General features: G+C 30.2%; 1 protein-coding gene across 1 annotated transcript in view; it reads right to left on the bottom strand.

Moving 5' to 3' along the window:
* Positions 1 to 15,040: 15,040 nt before the first annotated feature.
* The window catches only part of LOC111638244 (histone acetyltransferase p300-like), a 36,054-nt gene continuing 33,603 nt past the window's right edge, over positions 15,041 to 17,491 (bottom strand). The window contains exon 9 of the mRNA XM_023383903.1: positions 15,041 to 16,874. Coding sequence (XP_023239671.1) covers positions 15,276 to 16,874 — 1,599 coding nt within the window. The 3' untranslated portion in view covers positions 15,041 to 15,275. The remainder of the gene's footprint in view (positions 16,875 to 17,491) is intronic.

Raw genomic sequence — 17,491 nt, 5'->3', positions numbered from 1 at the left:
TTATATTGTGGCTTCCATATATATGATAGAAAAAGCTCCAATTCAATGCAAACTGTTGAAATCATTGACATGTCTTCAACCAAGTAATATTAGTGAAAAAAGCACTTATAAGGACATTGTAAGCATTGCAAGAGCTCTTCCATGTGACATTGCAGAGGATACTTTGCAGGATAGATGGTGTCTACTTCAATTTGAGCGAGTTGAGAGTGATTTGACAGACTCAACAGATGAGAGAATTGATTCTTATTGGAGTCAGTATTTTAAATTGGTTGACTCCCTTGGGAATGCAAGATATCCCAGTGTAACCAAATTGGTGAAATCAGCATTGACACTCTCTCATGGCAATGCTGATATGGAACGGGATTTTCAATTTCACGCCGGGCACTTCCTCCTGATAGAGCATCAATGTCAGAAAGAATGCTTAATTCACTTTTGATTGTTAAGGAGGGACTAAACATGTATGACCGAAGCCCACACCTTGTACCTATTACAAAGGATTTACTGAAATTAGCTGCCTAAATCAGTCTAGCATAGGGAAAATTGGGGAATTACACTGCGAAATGGCGAATTGCACAGCGGCGTTATTGTGAATTGGCGTAAATTGAGCCAGCGTAAACCGAGGGCTACCTGTATTGCACTCACTTTTTCTGTATTTCAACTCACTTTTCTCACTTTTTCAGAGGGTAAATAGCACTCCCAGGCCTGTACATGCCATATTGTTAGGAAATTCCTGAATACAGACACTGACATACTTATTTAATTTTAGTTTTGTTTTTGTTGCTATGCCTTCACTCTGGTCCGGCATAGTACACAGCCACTGGTGTCAACTGAGTATAACCCACTGAACCCAACATAATAATAATCAGCGCAGAGCCCAAACGGTTAGGAGTTGAAAGTTGAAATTTGGTACGCAGTTAGGATATGTCATGAGAACACACACTAAGAAGGGATTTTTTGAAATTCCCCCGGGGAGAGGGACAGGATTAATGTTTCGACATTGGAAGTGTTAAGAGAAAGCAACAGGCAAGATTTACAGACGCAAATGCAGTTTTTTCGTTTTTGTGGGAAATCAAACATTTTTTAACCCATCTAAAAATTCTCTAATTAGTCTGGAAACAGGGGGACCTAATTCTTGCATTCTTTTAAAATGGGTATAACAATAATCTTAATTTTCGCTATTGTTACTTTTTGCCCGAGCAATGCTGGGCCTATCTGCTAGTTTATGATATTCCTGTATGATATTTTTTATTCATATGAAATTCTATTTTATCATCTCATCCTGGAATTTTCCGGAATCCTGCTGGAGTCAAATTTCCAGTGAAATGAGAAACCCTAGTTCAAGCAAACCTCACTGCCGTCCGGGTCAGCGATTTTGAAAAGGTGGCAACATAACTTGGGTATGATTTTCAACATTCCTACTTACCTGTTTTTCCCTGTTTCATTGAAAAATTTATCTTCATAAAAATTGATATAGAAAAAAACCTGGTATGTTATGAAGATTGTGGCATATCTTTATATAAATTTTAATAATTTTTTAAGATGTTTTGTTTTTTTTTTTTTTTAAGAAAAAGGATTATAATCTTTCATCAACTGAAGAGGCCTTTCTCAGAAAGAAAAGTTTGCCTTGCATAATGTAAAATAAAAGATTAAAGATTTGACTTTTTTCATGGTTTTTCCATAAAATGGGAAAAAAGATAAATAATAGTGTAGAACACTATTCTACACTACATTGGGGTCAGATGTTTTTGTATTTAAATGCGAATGTGTGTCATTGTTGATGAAAGGGTTGCTTTTGGGAATATTAAGATAAATAAAATATTTGACCCTTTGAGTGAGGTTTGAGATGCTTTTATCTGTTTTTCTTGGATTCTTGGGAAATGTAATAGAGTACTTAGAGTACTGTATAATACTGTAATACTCTATTACAGTATTATACAGTACTCTAAAGTACTTATCATTACTTATCAGTAAACTATTCGTAGAGTACTTATTAAACAAATTTCTCACTATAGAAAAATAAGTTATACTGTATCTCAAGAACATTTTTACAAGTTAATTTGCTACTTTGATCACTTTGAGTCTGTTCTACACTTAAATATTTCTAGCAGTATGTTGCTTGACAGTAAAAGGCATAACTGGCTTATGGTGACTTCCCACAAGTAAACTTTATATATGCAGTAGAATTTTGTTTTAATGGATAGTGGAACAACAGATTTCTCATGGCAATGGATTTTTTCCCAGGTCCATCAAATCTATATAATTTTACCTTCTTTTAGAGGATCCATAACTTGGAACTATAAAAAAATCCATTATTTCATCTATTGTAAACTTTGCATATTTTCAACGTTTAGTTACTATTTGGGTGTTTCCGGGAATTTATAGAGTTAGATGATGCACCTGTTACATTTGGGATATGTACAATTGAATAATTGTACAAAGAGAGTCAACAGGCCAATACGATTGAGGAGCCAGGTCATAAACATTCTGACGTCGGTCCAAGCATAGTGCCAAAATTTAGCAAGACTGTTGAGTTTTTCCAATGTCATGAAGACTTTTCTGACGAGTTTCACATTAACAAACAGCTGTACAGTACATTGCTAATGTCAAGTACAGTAGTTGTATTCAATAAGCAGAAAAGCGACATCAAAACAAACCAAGATTGATGAGATTTTTAATAAATTGTGAAGTCAAGTGAAGTGGTAATGAACATACATAATTTTTCTCTTTATTCTTACAGTATATACAGTTTCCATCAGCTTTGACATACACATGATACCAGTACTGTACTTGAAATTATTCAGCCTCCTGAGATCTCTTATTATGCCATATGTGTTTCTATAGAGTAAAGAATAATGTTGTATTTCTTATATATATATATATATGATTAAAAAAATGGAAATCTTTTTGAACAACAGATATTTTCCTGGGTATACAGGAAATCCATCATTCACAACATAACTCGGGTTTCCAAAAATCATCTGATCTTAAAATCAGATTCTGCTATGTGCATATATATATATGGTGAGCAGATTAAGCATACACTTAGTGTATATATGTTGCATTCATAAAAATTTATTAAAAGTTTACAGATATTTTACTATTCTTCATTTTAATTATAGTGTGTTAATAAAATATCAAATCAGCATTTTAAGTACTTTTTCTTTTTCAGCACCATATGTTGTAAATCAAATGAAATGAAGACAGGACAATAGCCAATGTGCCATTTCTGCAACGAAAATAGTTTATTCTACAAGATTATTCCTCATGAATTCAATATTTGTTTTAAATATAAATTTTAAAATAAAATTTATTTTCATGTTTTCCTAGTTTCTATTGTCTGCTCTGAACATAAAGCAATTTGTACAAAAATTTCAGAAGATAAAGAATTAGTAATTCTTAGGTGATAACAGCAAAATTTTTACTTAAGTTATTGAATAAATAAAATATTTTAACACTTCACATGGTTTCTTGTAGATGACAGTTAAAAAAACCAATGCGTGCCAGATGTTTTATTTTCCTAAATAGAATTACTCATTTTTATATTTAATCAGATGTCACCTGAAACAATTGCTCATCAATTTTGGCACCTTGTCAGCAATAATTTGTTGCCAATTTATTGGAGAGCACTAAACACAAAAACGTTTCACTTTTAGTATTAATTTTCTGTTTTGAAATTGAAAATTTTTTTGATATTTTCTTACTATTTTCTTTCTTTTTATATGAATTTAAAAGAAAAAATACTTTTTAATTAATTTTCCTACTCATATATTATTTTGATTAATTGATTTTGGGAGAAATAAGAATCTTCCATAAGAAACTCATAATTTTTTGTTGCCAGTAAATTTTATATTTGTCGTGTTGGCCAGACAGCCGTGTGGTGACATACTGGCATACCATTGTGATGATCTAGGTTCAAAACCAATGTAGACTCTTGATTTATAGACCTAAACTACTAAAACCAATGTAGACTCTTGATTTATAGACCTAAACTACTAAAAACTACTGTGTGATGTTCCATACTTTGTCACCTAATTCCCATATAGGGCGAACAGATATGGCACAATACTTCGATTTACTGCCACAGGATTCCTTTTTTTTACACTAATATTTAATAGAGGATCAGACCGGACAACTGAGGTGGTACCACCACTCTGGGAGACCTGGGATTGACTCTGGAGGTGGAAAATTCCCCGAGAACTTTCTGGGGGATGATCCATCCAGATATGTCAGGCCCTGTCCCTTGCCACTCCATTGCGGGCTTGCTAAAAAAGACCCTCTTAGTGCCCAAAGGGCAGAAAGGATTAAAAAAGAAAAAAAAAACCAAACAGAGATCAACAAACAGCACTCTTCTAATGTAAAAAGAAACAGCTTTATTCTTTTTCAAAAATAAATTTTCTAATTTTTACTACTTATTTTATGTTTAAAACATTTGATAAAGAAAATCCATTAACATATGCAAACAGTTTTTTGATGGTCGATTTAGTATTTTTAGAAAAATTTTTAATGTCAAAAATAGGTTTAGCTAAAAACATTGTTTCAAATGTTTTTTTTATTGGATTTATTTTAAATACAATTGAAAAAAAATATAAGTGGGAAAACACAGATAAGCAACAATTTCTCGGCCTAGTTTGCAATCTCATATCTCCAAACTACTCACTTTACGGCAGGCATCAAAAACCTGATTTTTGAGAGAAGTGCTGCATTTGCGTCAATGAATTTTCAAAATCAAATGCATCAGAAATGTGGTTTGCAACTGTATGGATGTGTCGTACCAGTTTGATTACACTAGTACAATAATCTCCAATATGTAGAATTTGGAGATTTGTTGGCCTAGTTCACAAACATATTTCTAATTTAACGTATGAAAAACTAATCAAGTTTTTTTTTTTTCTGGGAAATTTCAATTACAAATCAAACAGGTTTAGACCATCATTCTACTAATTATAACTAGGTAGCCTGATAACTCAATTAATGTTAACGCACTTAAAATTAAAATTTATAAAATAAATTTTTTGTTTTATAAATTTGTCAGCTTTTTAAACATTTTTTCTTTTGTGCAAAACAATGCTGAAACAATTTCTATATTCATGTTGCAATTATTTTAAATAATTGAATTAAGGGTTCAAAAATGCAGGCAAAATTAAATAAATATGATTATAAAAACTAAAAACTAATTAAAACTAAAAATAATAGAACAATTAAAATTCTGCCCTTTACATCAAAACCAAACTTAAAAATAAAATTAAATCTAATTAAAATCAAATCAGATGAAAATAAACTGTTTAAAACAGGCAGTGATGGAACATTTTGCTTTTAATATATGTACAGATAAAAATTATTAAAAATAATATACAGAATACAGATTTAGTTTTTATATAATCAAAGGTGGGTATTCAAAATTCACACTTAAAGAATAGTTGCTACAGAAGAAAACTAATAGTCGTCTCTCCGAGTCTGAGTCAAAAGCGAAGTCTTTGTGTTTCCTATCCCTACATGAAGACCTTCCTTCCCCTTAATCCTTTCCACAAATTTGTGTGGAGTCCACGGATAAGGATGTTAACGGGTGGTCCATTTGAAGGACGAACATAAAAAGAATTAACGTTCGTGTATATCGAATTATTACTACTACAACATAATTTTTTTTCTAAAACAAATTTACAGTATTTTTACATTTACATACAGCATTCTAAAGAATTGTAAAATACTATTACACAAACTTGTGTAATTTTCCCAGACGTTACATTCTGTAATATGGGGAAAGTGTGATTATTGGTCAAATCGCGACCTCTCGGGTTTTGCATCTCCAATTTTGAGATTCCGGGAACCCAAAAAACTTGACAAGAAAATTTGTATATAAGGAGCATTAATGCCATTAAATTTTAGTAATTAAAGGTCAAGCGGGGTAGAGCGAGAGAGGCATCAGACTTAACGAAAATTTTACTTATTGGCATTTACTTTTCTTTTCATGTCTATTATAAATAAAATTTGCACTTGCCTTTTGATTTTGAGAATAATGTAAAAAAATTTTTAAGTTTTTCAGCTTTTAAACCACAAAGACAGTGTGAGTTTCTTTTAACTCAATGCTTTTAAGTTTAATTGAAATTTAAAAAAAAAAACTTAACTGATGAAAATTTAGTGTGTCTGGTACTCAGTTCCGAGATGAGCTATTAGGTGCTAGGAAAATCGAGAGAACCCTCTTAAATAATAGGTGAAAATACAAGAGTCCCGTTAACCGAAAAATCGTCTTTATATGTCTTTTTGAAGAACACAGCAATATAAAATATTTTTCTAGTCAAGGAATCTTGCATAAATTTAGAAATTACAAAATTAGCAATTGTTCAATGTTTCAAAGACCAAATGTAAATTAAATTTTTTACATTTAATACTAATTTACTATTACTTTACTATTACTAATACTAATACTTTTACTATTTAATACTAATTTGTAATTATTTATACAGGATGTCCTACATAAGTCCCATTCAACTATTGAGTAAATTTTATTGATTTCCAATATAAAGATTACAAAGTTTTCAGAGGATTTCTTTATAACAAATGAGACAAAATAAAATTAGACAATTGAACAAAACTGAAACTTGCATAACCAATGCTTTGATTGAAAGTGGGCTACCTTAACAATTGGTGAGTGGGATTAGTTTTAAGTGAGGTATCTATAGCATAATTTATCTTCCATAAAGAATTAATTATTGTTAGTTTTTGCTCAAAATGTATTCCACGAAATATTACTTTAATTCCAAACTAGTTTCTTCAAATGAGATTTACAAACATTTAAATGGATTTTATTTGGTCTTCTACAAGATCTAAAACCATTTATGATTGACACAAATGAATATTGTAAAATAAAAGACCAAAATATTCAAACTTAATGTCAAAGGACTAGATTAAAGATATTAAAATCATAAATTACATTTTTGTGTTAATATTTGTAAAAAGTCAAAGCTGTAAGATAGGTTTGACATTTTTTACACAGATTGTTGATGAGTTCTTAATCAACAGATAGATAATTACTTTTTAAATTAGATAAATTACAAAATGACACATTTTCACGTATTTTTTTCATTGATATCATCATAAGTAAAATGTTTTGTTCTAAAATTAACATCCTGTCAAATAATTTCCTAAAATACTCTTTGTTAATATGTCTAACAGGTCTAACCAATTTTTCAAAATGATCATACTTTTGCCAGAACAGCCTAAAAGAACTTTCATTCTTCAAGTCTTGGAAAGCTGAAGTTATTTTATAGTATGGTGGATGCCTGTTGTCATCAGTAACAGTTAAATAAAAGCAGTCACTCTGCTATAGCATCAAGTATGTAAAACAAATGTCTGTAATAATAAAAACAAATTCTGCTATTGAATTTTGCAAAAATACAAAACAATTAAATTGTGATCCAGAGATTTATATACTCTTGATAAGCTGGAACACTAGCAATAGGTGACTCCACACCTACCATACTCTTTCCGGCAACAATTTTTAACAGGACGGATACAGAAGACCTGGAGTTGCTTATTGAGAGACTGCCATATGCTTCCAATTTGTTTACATGTTTTAATTTGGTCCGAAGATGTGCACGACTACCATGTTAATGTTTTGTAAGTTTTTCGGTTGGTCAAAATGAGAATATTTTATTGCAAGAGATCTTTAGATCCTACGTGTTGAAACAAATTTCAATTCGCAAAATACTAGTGTTCTAAATTAGTATCCGACAATTCCAGATTATTGTCTAATTTCCAGGAATACAAATTTAACAAAACTACCATAGTATTTTTTTTGTTCATTTAAATATGAAGGTTTATAATTCACTACAAAATTATGTTTATAACTTAAAATATTTGCATTTAATCTATAACTAGTGGCTTACTTTCCCAATATATTTTCCAGTTTATAGTTGAAGTTTGACATTTACTTATTAGGGTATACATAGAGCTTAAGAATAAAGAGTGGCAACCACTAAAATTGCAATTAAAGATGGTATTTGGAAGAGACAATACAAAATGATACTTCAAAATGAATGTTTAAGTTTTAAATAAATTATAAGACTATTTGTGGGAATAGCATAATATATTTCCAACAAATTTGTAAGACTAAATGGTAATGAGGATCCTTGTTTAGCATGTCATCTGCTTGCATAGACTAGTCTTTTATAAGTCCAAAATTATTCAATCGGTCAGAGTTAGAGGGTTGTTTTCTTTGGGCACAAAACTGATGTCCAGTTGAATTAACTTTGCTTGAATTTGATGTAAATAAGCAGTCAAAAACATCCCTTATTGTTTGATTCCTTATATCCAAAAACTATCCAACTGCTCAATGCACCGTTAAGTTATATAAGTGGTTTATGATTCCAATGGTCCTGTCAGTTGGACTGTAAGCCATGCCAGCAACTCTTTACTGAAAGGCAAAATTTAGACAAATCTTTTCTTGTCATTGTCCCTTCCTCACAAAGTTAGTTATAGGAAAAGTAGTAACTCTTATTGTCCTTGATTATATTGAATGTGAAAAGAGCATTTCTTTCCAGAGGTGCTTCTTTCACACTCAGTATAATCAACAGTCACTGCTATTGACCTACATTTGCTTCTGGGTGAAGCTATTCAGTGGCTACTTTATAGAGTTAGTGACATCTTGGAAAAAAGGTTATATTCTTTTGTTAATTCTAATTGATGCTATTATCAAGTGTTGCCAGTCAAGAATAAGTTATAGTGGTAGAAATTAATTTCATGTAATTTTTAAAAAAAATACAAATTTTATTGAATGTCAATTTATCAAGAGTTGAGTTTCTGGGACTGTACAGTACAATAAAACTGCATAAAACAAATTGATAATTTCATTAAGTAAATATCCATATTAACACCAGTCAATTGGGAATATCAGATTAGCATTTTGCAAATTCAATAACTGAAAGTTTTGAAAATTGTTCCTAATTATTTGAAATTTATTTTACACATTCACAACTGAAGAGTATTTGGTATGTAACGATACTAATTTCAACTGTACACTACTTCCAATTATTATATTGAATATTATGCTAAAAGAAAATTATTATTATAATATTACATTACCAAACTGTCTTCGTGTGTTTTCTCTGTATAGAAGTAAATGCTAATGCTTAATACTAAAAAATAAACTAAAAATAAACTTAGAAAATTAAATAGTAATAACAGTTTAGTATTGCTAAATTTCTAACTAATATATAATACTTTTTTTACAAATGTGTTAATGAGATACGTAGAATTAAAATACAGTATATGAATTAAAATACAGTATATAAATTATATATGTTTAGTCAATTTTTGTCATCTAATCACCAAATGGCATTATAAATTATTGTACCTTTAAATGTATTAAAGGCATGTAATACATTTAAAAAGTAAAAAGTTCAAAATTTATTTCTTATCTACAATATGCTATTTATTTAAATTTTTGTATCACAATTATACACAGATATCCCACTTTATTTTATTTCATTGTAATTGAAATGTGTATATAGATAAAGGATTATCACAAAATTTTATCTTGGGAAGAGCACTCTATATACAATGTTTTAGACCAGTAATGGCATGCCAAATATTTCATTTGAATAATTAAAAATACAAAAATAAAAAAATGCTTACACAAATGTAACTTTTTAATCAATAACAGAAAATAACAAAAAACTTTATATAAAGTGTAAAGAAATTATTATTATTGTAATGGAAACAAATACTTCATTTAATAAGAAATATTTTGTTGTTTATTTGATGATAAAACCCACTAATTATGAACCCTGAATAGAAGATCCTGCTTCCATACTACATAAAAATTTGAAATCTATCAATTTTTTTTTTAATAATTTATATAAACCTGACTTTGTAAACATTCAATGTGCACACCTTGAAATTATTGCACAGGTCATGAATATAGATGGACCAACTATTCAACAAACTGATTCACTAAAATTGCATTTCTTTGACAGATTTCTTATTTATACTCTCACCTGTCTTAAAGACAATGAATAATAGATACAAAAACTCGTGTCTTTTAAACTGTATGCCGACACCATGCTATTTTAGGATTAGAGGAGCTATCTTTTCTCCGTATATTGTACAATGAGCATTAAATTCTTGAACTTTGACCCCCCATGTTTGTGAATAATTGTGACCAAGTAATAATCTTTCATCATCATGGAACTCAATGTTAAATTTGTAATTTATTCCAAGACTAGTTATTACTTCTGTTTTAAAAAATTTTCAGAAAAATGAACAGTTTAATAAATAAATATACTATGCAATGGCTTAAAGCACTGAAAAAATCATTTGATTTAATCCAAACAAAAAAATAAACAAAACAGTAACATAACTTATGACAAACACCATGCGAACAAGCGAGTGCAGTGATCATTTTAGCATTACACCTGCTCTAACATCCATTTTGTGCAGGCATCAACTCCAGTTTACAGTAGTATGTAATCTTCCATTCCCAAAAGGTTAAAACTTTTTGTAAAAGGTGAAGTTTTGGTGCATAAATTTTTGCTAAAGAATGTTTGAGTTCTTGAACATTGAGGGTGTAGCATAGCTGTTTTAGTGTCACGACTAATTTGTTCTTACAAAAGTAAAATGTTTTATAAAATTGTTATATTAAAAAGAAAATTAAAAAGATGCAAATCTGTGGAAGAGCAGCTGCCCTTCCTGTGAGCACCCTTGGTAGACACCAATGTGTTTTCAATTGAGCACGGAAATTAAAATATATTTTTTTATAACGTTAAGTAGTAATAATTTAAAGAAATGCTATCAAAGCAATTATAAATGTTTCGTTAAATAATAATTTAAAATTCTTATAATTAAAATTTTTAGAATTATTCTCATATTAATTATTAAAAAATTATCTTAATTTTTGATTCACAAATACTATGGTAATAATTATCTGAAGACAAATATAGGATTATAATAAAATACAATTCCAAGTATTTTTCTCAGAAAGAAAAATTATTAACCTTTAACACTTAAGAGCTGTTTCATAAAGGATTGCCAAGGTGTGGTCCTGATAACATATATTGATATAAGCCATTATCTGGACTTATACTCGTTGACTGATAGATATGCATATTTTGAGTGAACTTGGGTTTACTAAAAGCATTGCTTTTAAATTCAAATTCAAACCACTATTTTTATGTTGGAGGACATTCCTTAATAAATATCCTGAAATCTGATGAAAAATATAAAATGATTTATTTAAACAATTTTATCTATCTTATATATATAAAACTCAAAATGAATAAGTAGGCTTGCCATAAATTGTCATCATAAAATATTGGACATGACCAAATGAGTGTGTGTAGAATAAATAAAATTAGCCAAAAACAGCCCATACATATTCTCAAAGTAAAACAGATTATGTTGCTGTACTTGGATATCAACCTTTCCTTTGTTTAGAAACATTAATCTCTAGTTTCTTTTAATTTAATTGCTATCGCTGGTCTTCTAAACCAGCGATAGAAGCTAAAAGTGTAGTTCATTTGGTACTCAGGAGTAGGATTATAATTACTGGATTCCTAAACATTTAGTGATCTAAAACAGCCATATTGTATGGCAAATATTAATAATTATTATTCTTATCCTTATTCATATATGTAGTAGTATTTATCCAATTTAAAAGTTAAATATTTTTTGTAATGTAAACTGAGTTATTTCATTTCCTACTTTTAAGTTTATAATTTATCCAATTTATTTTTCTACTTATATACATAAATTAAAATACAAATCTTTTTACAAGATTTGACATGTACGATAAACTGAAGAAATACAACTTTTAGGTATTTCTATTCTTTCAAAAGAAAATAAATAAACCTATCAACAGTAGTGTTTGGATAGGCTTGCAGGTACGGTACTTGATATTCCGACTTTCCTTCTACAGTTCTTTCATTTGATTGTCTTTGTACTTGTTGGTGTTTATCTTGTGTTACTATTGCACTTGTGGTACACACCTGGGAATTCGGGGAACTATCAAATATTTCAGTACAGATTTTCACATTTATGGGAAAAGACAAAAATTATACAAATTTGATTGTAGATGCAACCTCCTTATAGAACAAAGATGAAAATTTCAACATATATTCTCACCGAAATTCCACATGACAAAAATTTTTATCAGACAATATGAATTATACCTTAAACTGAAGATAAATAATGAATTATCTTAAAATACTAAGTATTATTAATCAAGTAAACTTGCAATCTGCAAGTCTTTCAGAAATATTCAATAAAAATTCTCACTCTGTCATCAAGTGATATCCTTCAAAAATAAAACATCAATGTTGAATAAATTTCCTAAAATTATCACACTTAAATTATATATATATATATATATATATTTTTACTTTAATTTATATTGTATTTAATGTATAACAACGTATTTTTAATTTTATGTAATTGTCGTCTTTGTTTTTATGTTTGTTAATTTTGGAGTAGCTTTCNAATATATATATATATATATTTTTACATATTGCATATGAATACTTCAACCAATACTCAGTTCTGATAACGTTTGGAATTTCTTATATATATAATACTCTTTCTTTATTGACACAAGTGTCCAAGAATCTCTCTATAAAGGCAACATTCATGGTTTGTCATGGAATGGAATGAAGTTCAAAAAGCATGATTAGATTATAAATTATTATACATAGTAGTCATTATCAGAGAAGTAACAGCTTTATGTAATAGAAAATGAATATCATCATCATTTTTTAAATAAAATTTAGTTGGATAATGAGATAAAATTCACCAATTATATATAATAATATATAAAACATGAAAGAATGTTTATAGTTGTGTTTCAAAAGCAAATAACTTACTAAATTCAAAAAACTTTTACTCTTTTTATAAACTTAATGTTACTTCTTAATATAAAATTAAGAATATAATTTGAATCAATTTTGAAAAATAATCTTACATAAATTTTTAAGATCACCAGCATTTTTACAGATCATTCTTCTAACAGCTATTTTCAATGATATATATTTTAAACCAAAAATATCACATTATTGAAAATAAATTTTAAAGTCAGCCTTTGGAAAAATCATTCACAATTGTAAGTGATCACAATTACATTTTTCATTAATTCTCATTATCTCAAAAGCACTAGTATTAAAAAATATCAAATAATTATAAATAATATATCACCATCCTGATAAAATTATACAAAATAATTATATACTTATATTCAATTGACTTTTATATATATATATATATATTAACAACCAGAATTTATGAGCTTTTAAATACAATTTACTTTTAGTGCTAAATTTAGTAATCCAGAATGGATACACTTCCAGGTTGTAATTAATAAATAAATAAAATTTAGAAATAGCTTGAAAACTGACCCAAAGCCAGACTTGAAAATTGTAGCTGTTATAGGTTTGACCTCTATTGGAATATCTTTTCTTTAAGAGATTTCTGAAGTACTTAATAATGAATTAAGTACTTTTAAGTTAAATTTTGTAATAAATAAAATGGCAGCATTACTTAATGTTGATTGATCTGACTATAAAAATATTTATCAAATATTTAATTATTTTAAAATTCCAATCTAAACTTTTTAAAATAAAATTTTATATCATTTAATTATACTGGATGATCGAACAAAAGTAGAATAGTGGCAGCATTGCAAAGCAAGCTTTGTGACGCTGCCAACCGGTGGTGCTTCTTGCACCATTGGCTCGTACTATTGCCAAGTCTGCCTTGCAATGCTGTCAACTTCTCACAAGTTCTACTTTGGTTTGGTCATCCTATATATTAAATACAATTTAAAATAAAACTGTGCCTTGATTTTTATCAATTATTAAAGCAAGATATAAATTGATAAATTATTTTCTAAGTACTGTAAGATAGTATAATAAAAACAATCAACTTTTATATTTCATTTTTATTAATTAACATAAAAAATTATGATTTACACTATGTTCCACAATAAAATGGAAATAATTTCTTAATTTATAGTAAAGCTCTATTTCATCTTGAAGGTGAAATCATAAATATGTATTATTTAATCAGTACATTTGATCTGGTAATGATAATAAAAGACAAATTTAAGATGGTGAAGAAAACATTCCTAGATTTATTCAAACTGAGACATAGATGTTTACAGTATTTACAATGTATTTCCTGTACCAATCAGTGTGTACAGACATGATGTGAGAATAGTGTTTCTCACACGGGTGTAAAGACATGACAATCTAACATTCATCTTCTGTAGACAAATCATGATTTGAGACAATGAACCACTTAACCATGTTTAACCATAGCATTCATTGTTATGTGAATGCAAAATTTTTCAATACTCATCACTTGCCTTGATACCTTCAATCATTACAGTTGCATATTCCTACTTCCATGACATACCAAATCAGTACGAGTAAGGTATTCGCTCTGGTCACATTTACATCAAAAAAGCAACAAAAACAATAATAATAATAATAATAATAATAATATAATAATAATAATACTTGCTCTTATCAGAGCATGTTCCTCTGGCCAATGTTCGTTCTCTTTATGACATTTTATTTAAGTGAGGGGGCTTTTGACATTAACCTTATATACCCCTGGAATGTTGACAACAGTAAAGAAATTGTAATTCCACTATAACTACGAATAAATACATTACTATATAGTGAGGATTTCTAGTTACACACTTGCCAACTTTTTATCCTCGTGTTATCACAATATGCCACTTGACCCCAAGTTGGACTTGAAGACCACTTGACCCCAAGTTGGACTTGAAGAAAAAGTAGGCATGTCATGCAAGTAAGAAAAATGTAGGATTTAGTCTGTAATTTTTACTCCAAAGATACAATGTGAATGAATTCACAAGCATGACACAATGTTACTACAAGAGTTATTGTGGCAAACCAGAATTGATTAAATTTACTAGAGGTGTAGGCAAAAAAGCATTATCATTCAGAAATATCTACACAACAGTGAAATGGGAAATGGATAATTTGGGGTCTAGCACTTTTTATACTGAAGGAAATGAGGAAATGGTCAAATCTGAACTATACAAAAATTTAATTTTAACACATATTTAAGAATATACAAGTGCATTTCCGTAAAAAAACTTCTGCACAAAGTCCATCTGTTATGTATGTCCACATGCAGGATATAAAATTTACTGTAATAAAACATCTTGTACCAAATCTGCATCAATTAGTTCTTTCAAAATAACTTTTCCCAAATATTGATGCCTCTGCACAAGTTGACAGCTTATTGAATGTTTCATTTAATTTTTACAAGTTCTCCACGAACTTATTGAGCTGCTCTTGCGGTGTTAAACGTATCTCAGTATCGTCTCGCGAGAGTCCCATGTCGGGATTTTGTAACTGGCTGGCTATACTGGGATGCGCGGATGTTGTACTGGACAGTTGAGGAAGCATCATATTAGATGTCAATTGATCAGTTCCTCCTAAACCAGCACCAGACAAACTAGGATGTGGAGAATGAGTCTGTGAAGGATAATGAGGAGATTGAATTGGTTGTGGTGTTTGAGTTCTAGGTGATGGCTGTGGAGATCTAACAGTTTGAGGTAAATGGGTAGGTGGTGGTGACTGCACTTGTTGCATTAATTGTTGAGGTGATGGAACCGGTTGAGTATGAACCATCATTGCCTGTTGTGGACTCATAGGAGGGTGTGTAGGAGAAGCCATTTGTTGTTTCAACTGTTGGACTTGTGGCTGCATTAATATTTGCTGTTGGGTTTGCTGAAATTGAAACTGATTTCCTGTTTCACCTTGAAAGTTCTGTGGGTGAGGATTAAAATTTATTGGATGGGTTGCCCTTTGTCGTTGACTATACAAAGGAGCCTGTGGTGGAGGAAACTGACTTTGTTGTTGTTGCTGCTGCTGCTGCCTCTGTTGCATGACCATTAATTGCTGTTTTTGATACCACTGTTGTTGTTGTTGTGTTAGTTGATTTGTAGGACCAGCTTGAGGTGGTGGAGTTGACACAAGGTTTCCCTGGCCAGTTACCATCATCTGCTGCTGTTGTTGTTGAGTTGGTTGTTGTGCTGTCCTCTGCTTTAGAAATGCTGCCATTAAATGAGGATTGCTTTTTAAGATATGTAAAACTTGTTGCTGCTGTTGCGGAGAATTTGGAGATTTTAATGTCTGTAACAATTGATGTAATGCTTGATTTGGACGTTGTCCACCAGGATTTGTACCTGGGCCAGGTGCTGTCTGAGGAGGACCCATATGTGCACTAGGACCACCTAACGAATTAGGTATTCCTGCAGATGGCCCCATTAATTGAACTGGTTGTCGAAGACCCAACTGTGGTTGTGATTGTGGGTTCTGAGACATGCTCGACTGGTTATAACCAGAATTATCCCAAGACGTAATTCCTCCCATGTTTTGCATCATTTGATTTCCAACATTAGGTATTACTTGGCCCATTGGCTTTTGCATCTGATGTTGTATCTGAGGAATCTGCATCATTCCTGGACCAGTAGGACCAGGATTTACCATGGCATTTCCTTTTCCATATCCACCAATATGAGGTGCCTGTTGCCTTGCAGCAGCAGCTTGTACTTGTTGCACAGCTTGTAAAGCACCAGCTGGTGGACCACTTGTTGTAGGTTTAACACCAATACCTGGTTGTGGTGGTAAAGGAGATACATGATGCTGAGGACTTGGAGATGCTTGGGTTGGAGTTGTGGGTCCACCTGGACTTGTTTGTGGTATCTGATTAGGGAGACCACCTCTGTTTTGCATGGTTGCCATACTTGCAATACGTCTTTTCAAAATCTGAGCTTGTTGTAATCTCTGCTGAAGTTGCTGTTGTCGTAATTTATGTTTAATATTCAGACAGAAGGGAACTGGACATTTTGCTTCCTGCAATTAAAAAAAATATTAACAACATTAACATAATGCAGAATTCTTTATGGAAATAATTTCTTAATTTATAGTAAAGCTCTATTTCATCTTGAAGGTGAAATCATAAATATGTATTATTTAATCAGTACATTTGATCTGGTAAAAATTTTCTGATGAAAATGGATTTACTATAATGTTAAATGATAATAAAAGACAAATTTAAGATGGTGAAGAAAACATTCCTAGATTTATTCAAACTGAGACATAGATGTTTACAGTATTTACAATGTATTTCCTGTACCAATCAGTGTGTACAGACATGATGTGAGAATAGTGTTTCTCACACGGGTGTAAAGACATGACAATCTAACATTCATCTTCTGTAGACAAATCATGATTTGAGACAATGAACCACTTAACCATGTTTAACCATAGCATTCATTGTTATGTGAATGCAAAATTTTTCAATACTCATCACTTGCCTTGATACCTTCAATCATTACAGTTGCATATTCCTACTTCCATGACATACCAAATCAGTACGAGTAAGGTATTCGCTCTGGTCACATTTACATCAAAAAAGCAACAAAAACAATAATAATAATAATAATAATATGTCCAATCCTATAGGCTGA

Source organism: Centruroides sculpturatus, unplaced genomic scaffold (genome assembly GCF_000671375.1).
Source record: "Centruroides sculpturatus isolate CEXI.00-Female unplaced genomic scaffold, Cexi_2.0 scaffold938, whole genome shotgun sequence".
In the NCBI taxonomy this organism is placed as follows: Eukaryota; Metazoa; Arthropoda; class Arachnida; order Scorpiones; family Buthidae; genus Centruroides; species Centruroides sculpturatus.
The sequence above is the reverse complement of the archived record's forward strand: the minus strand, read 5'-3'. Positions and strand labels throughout refer to the sequence as shown.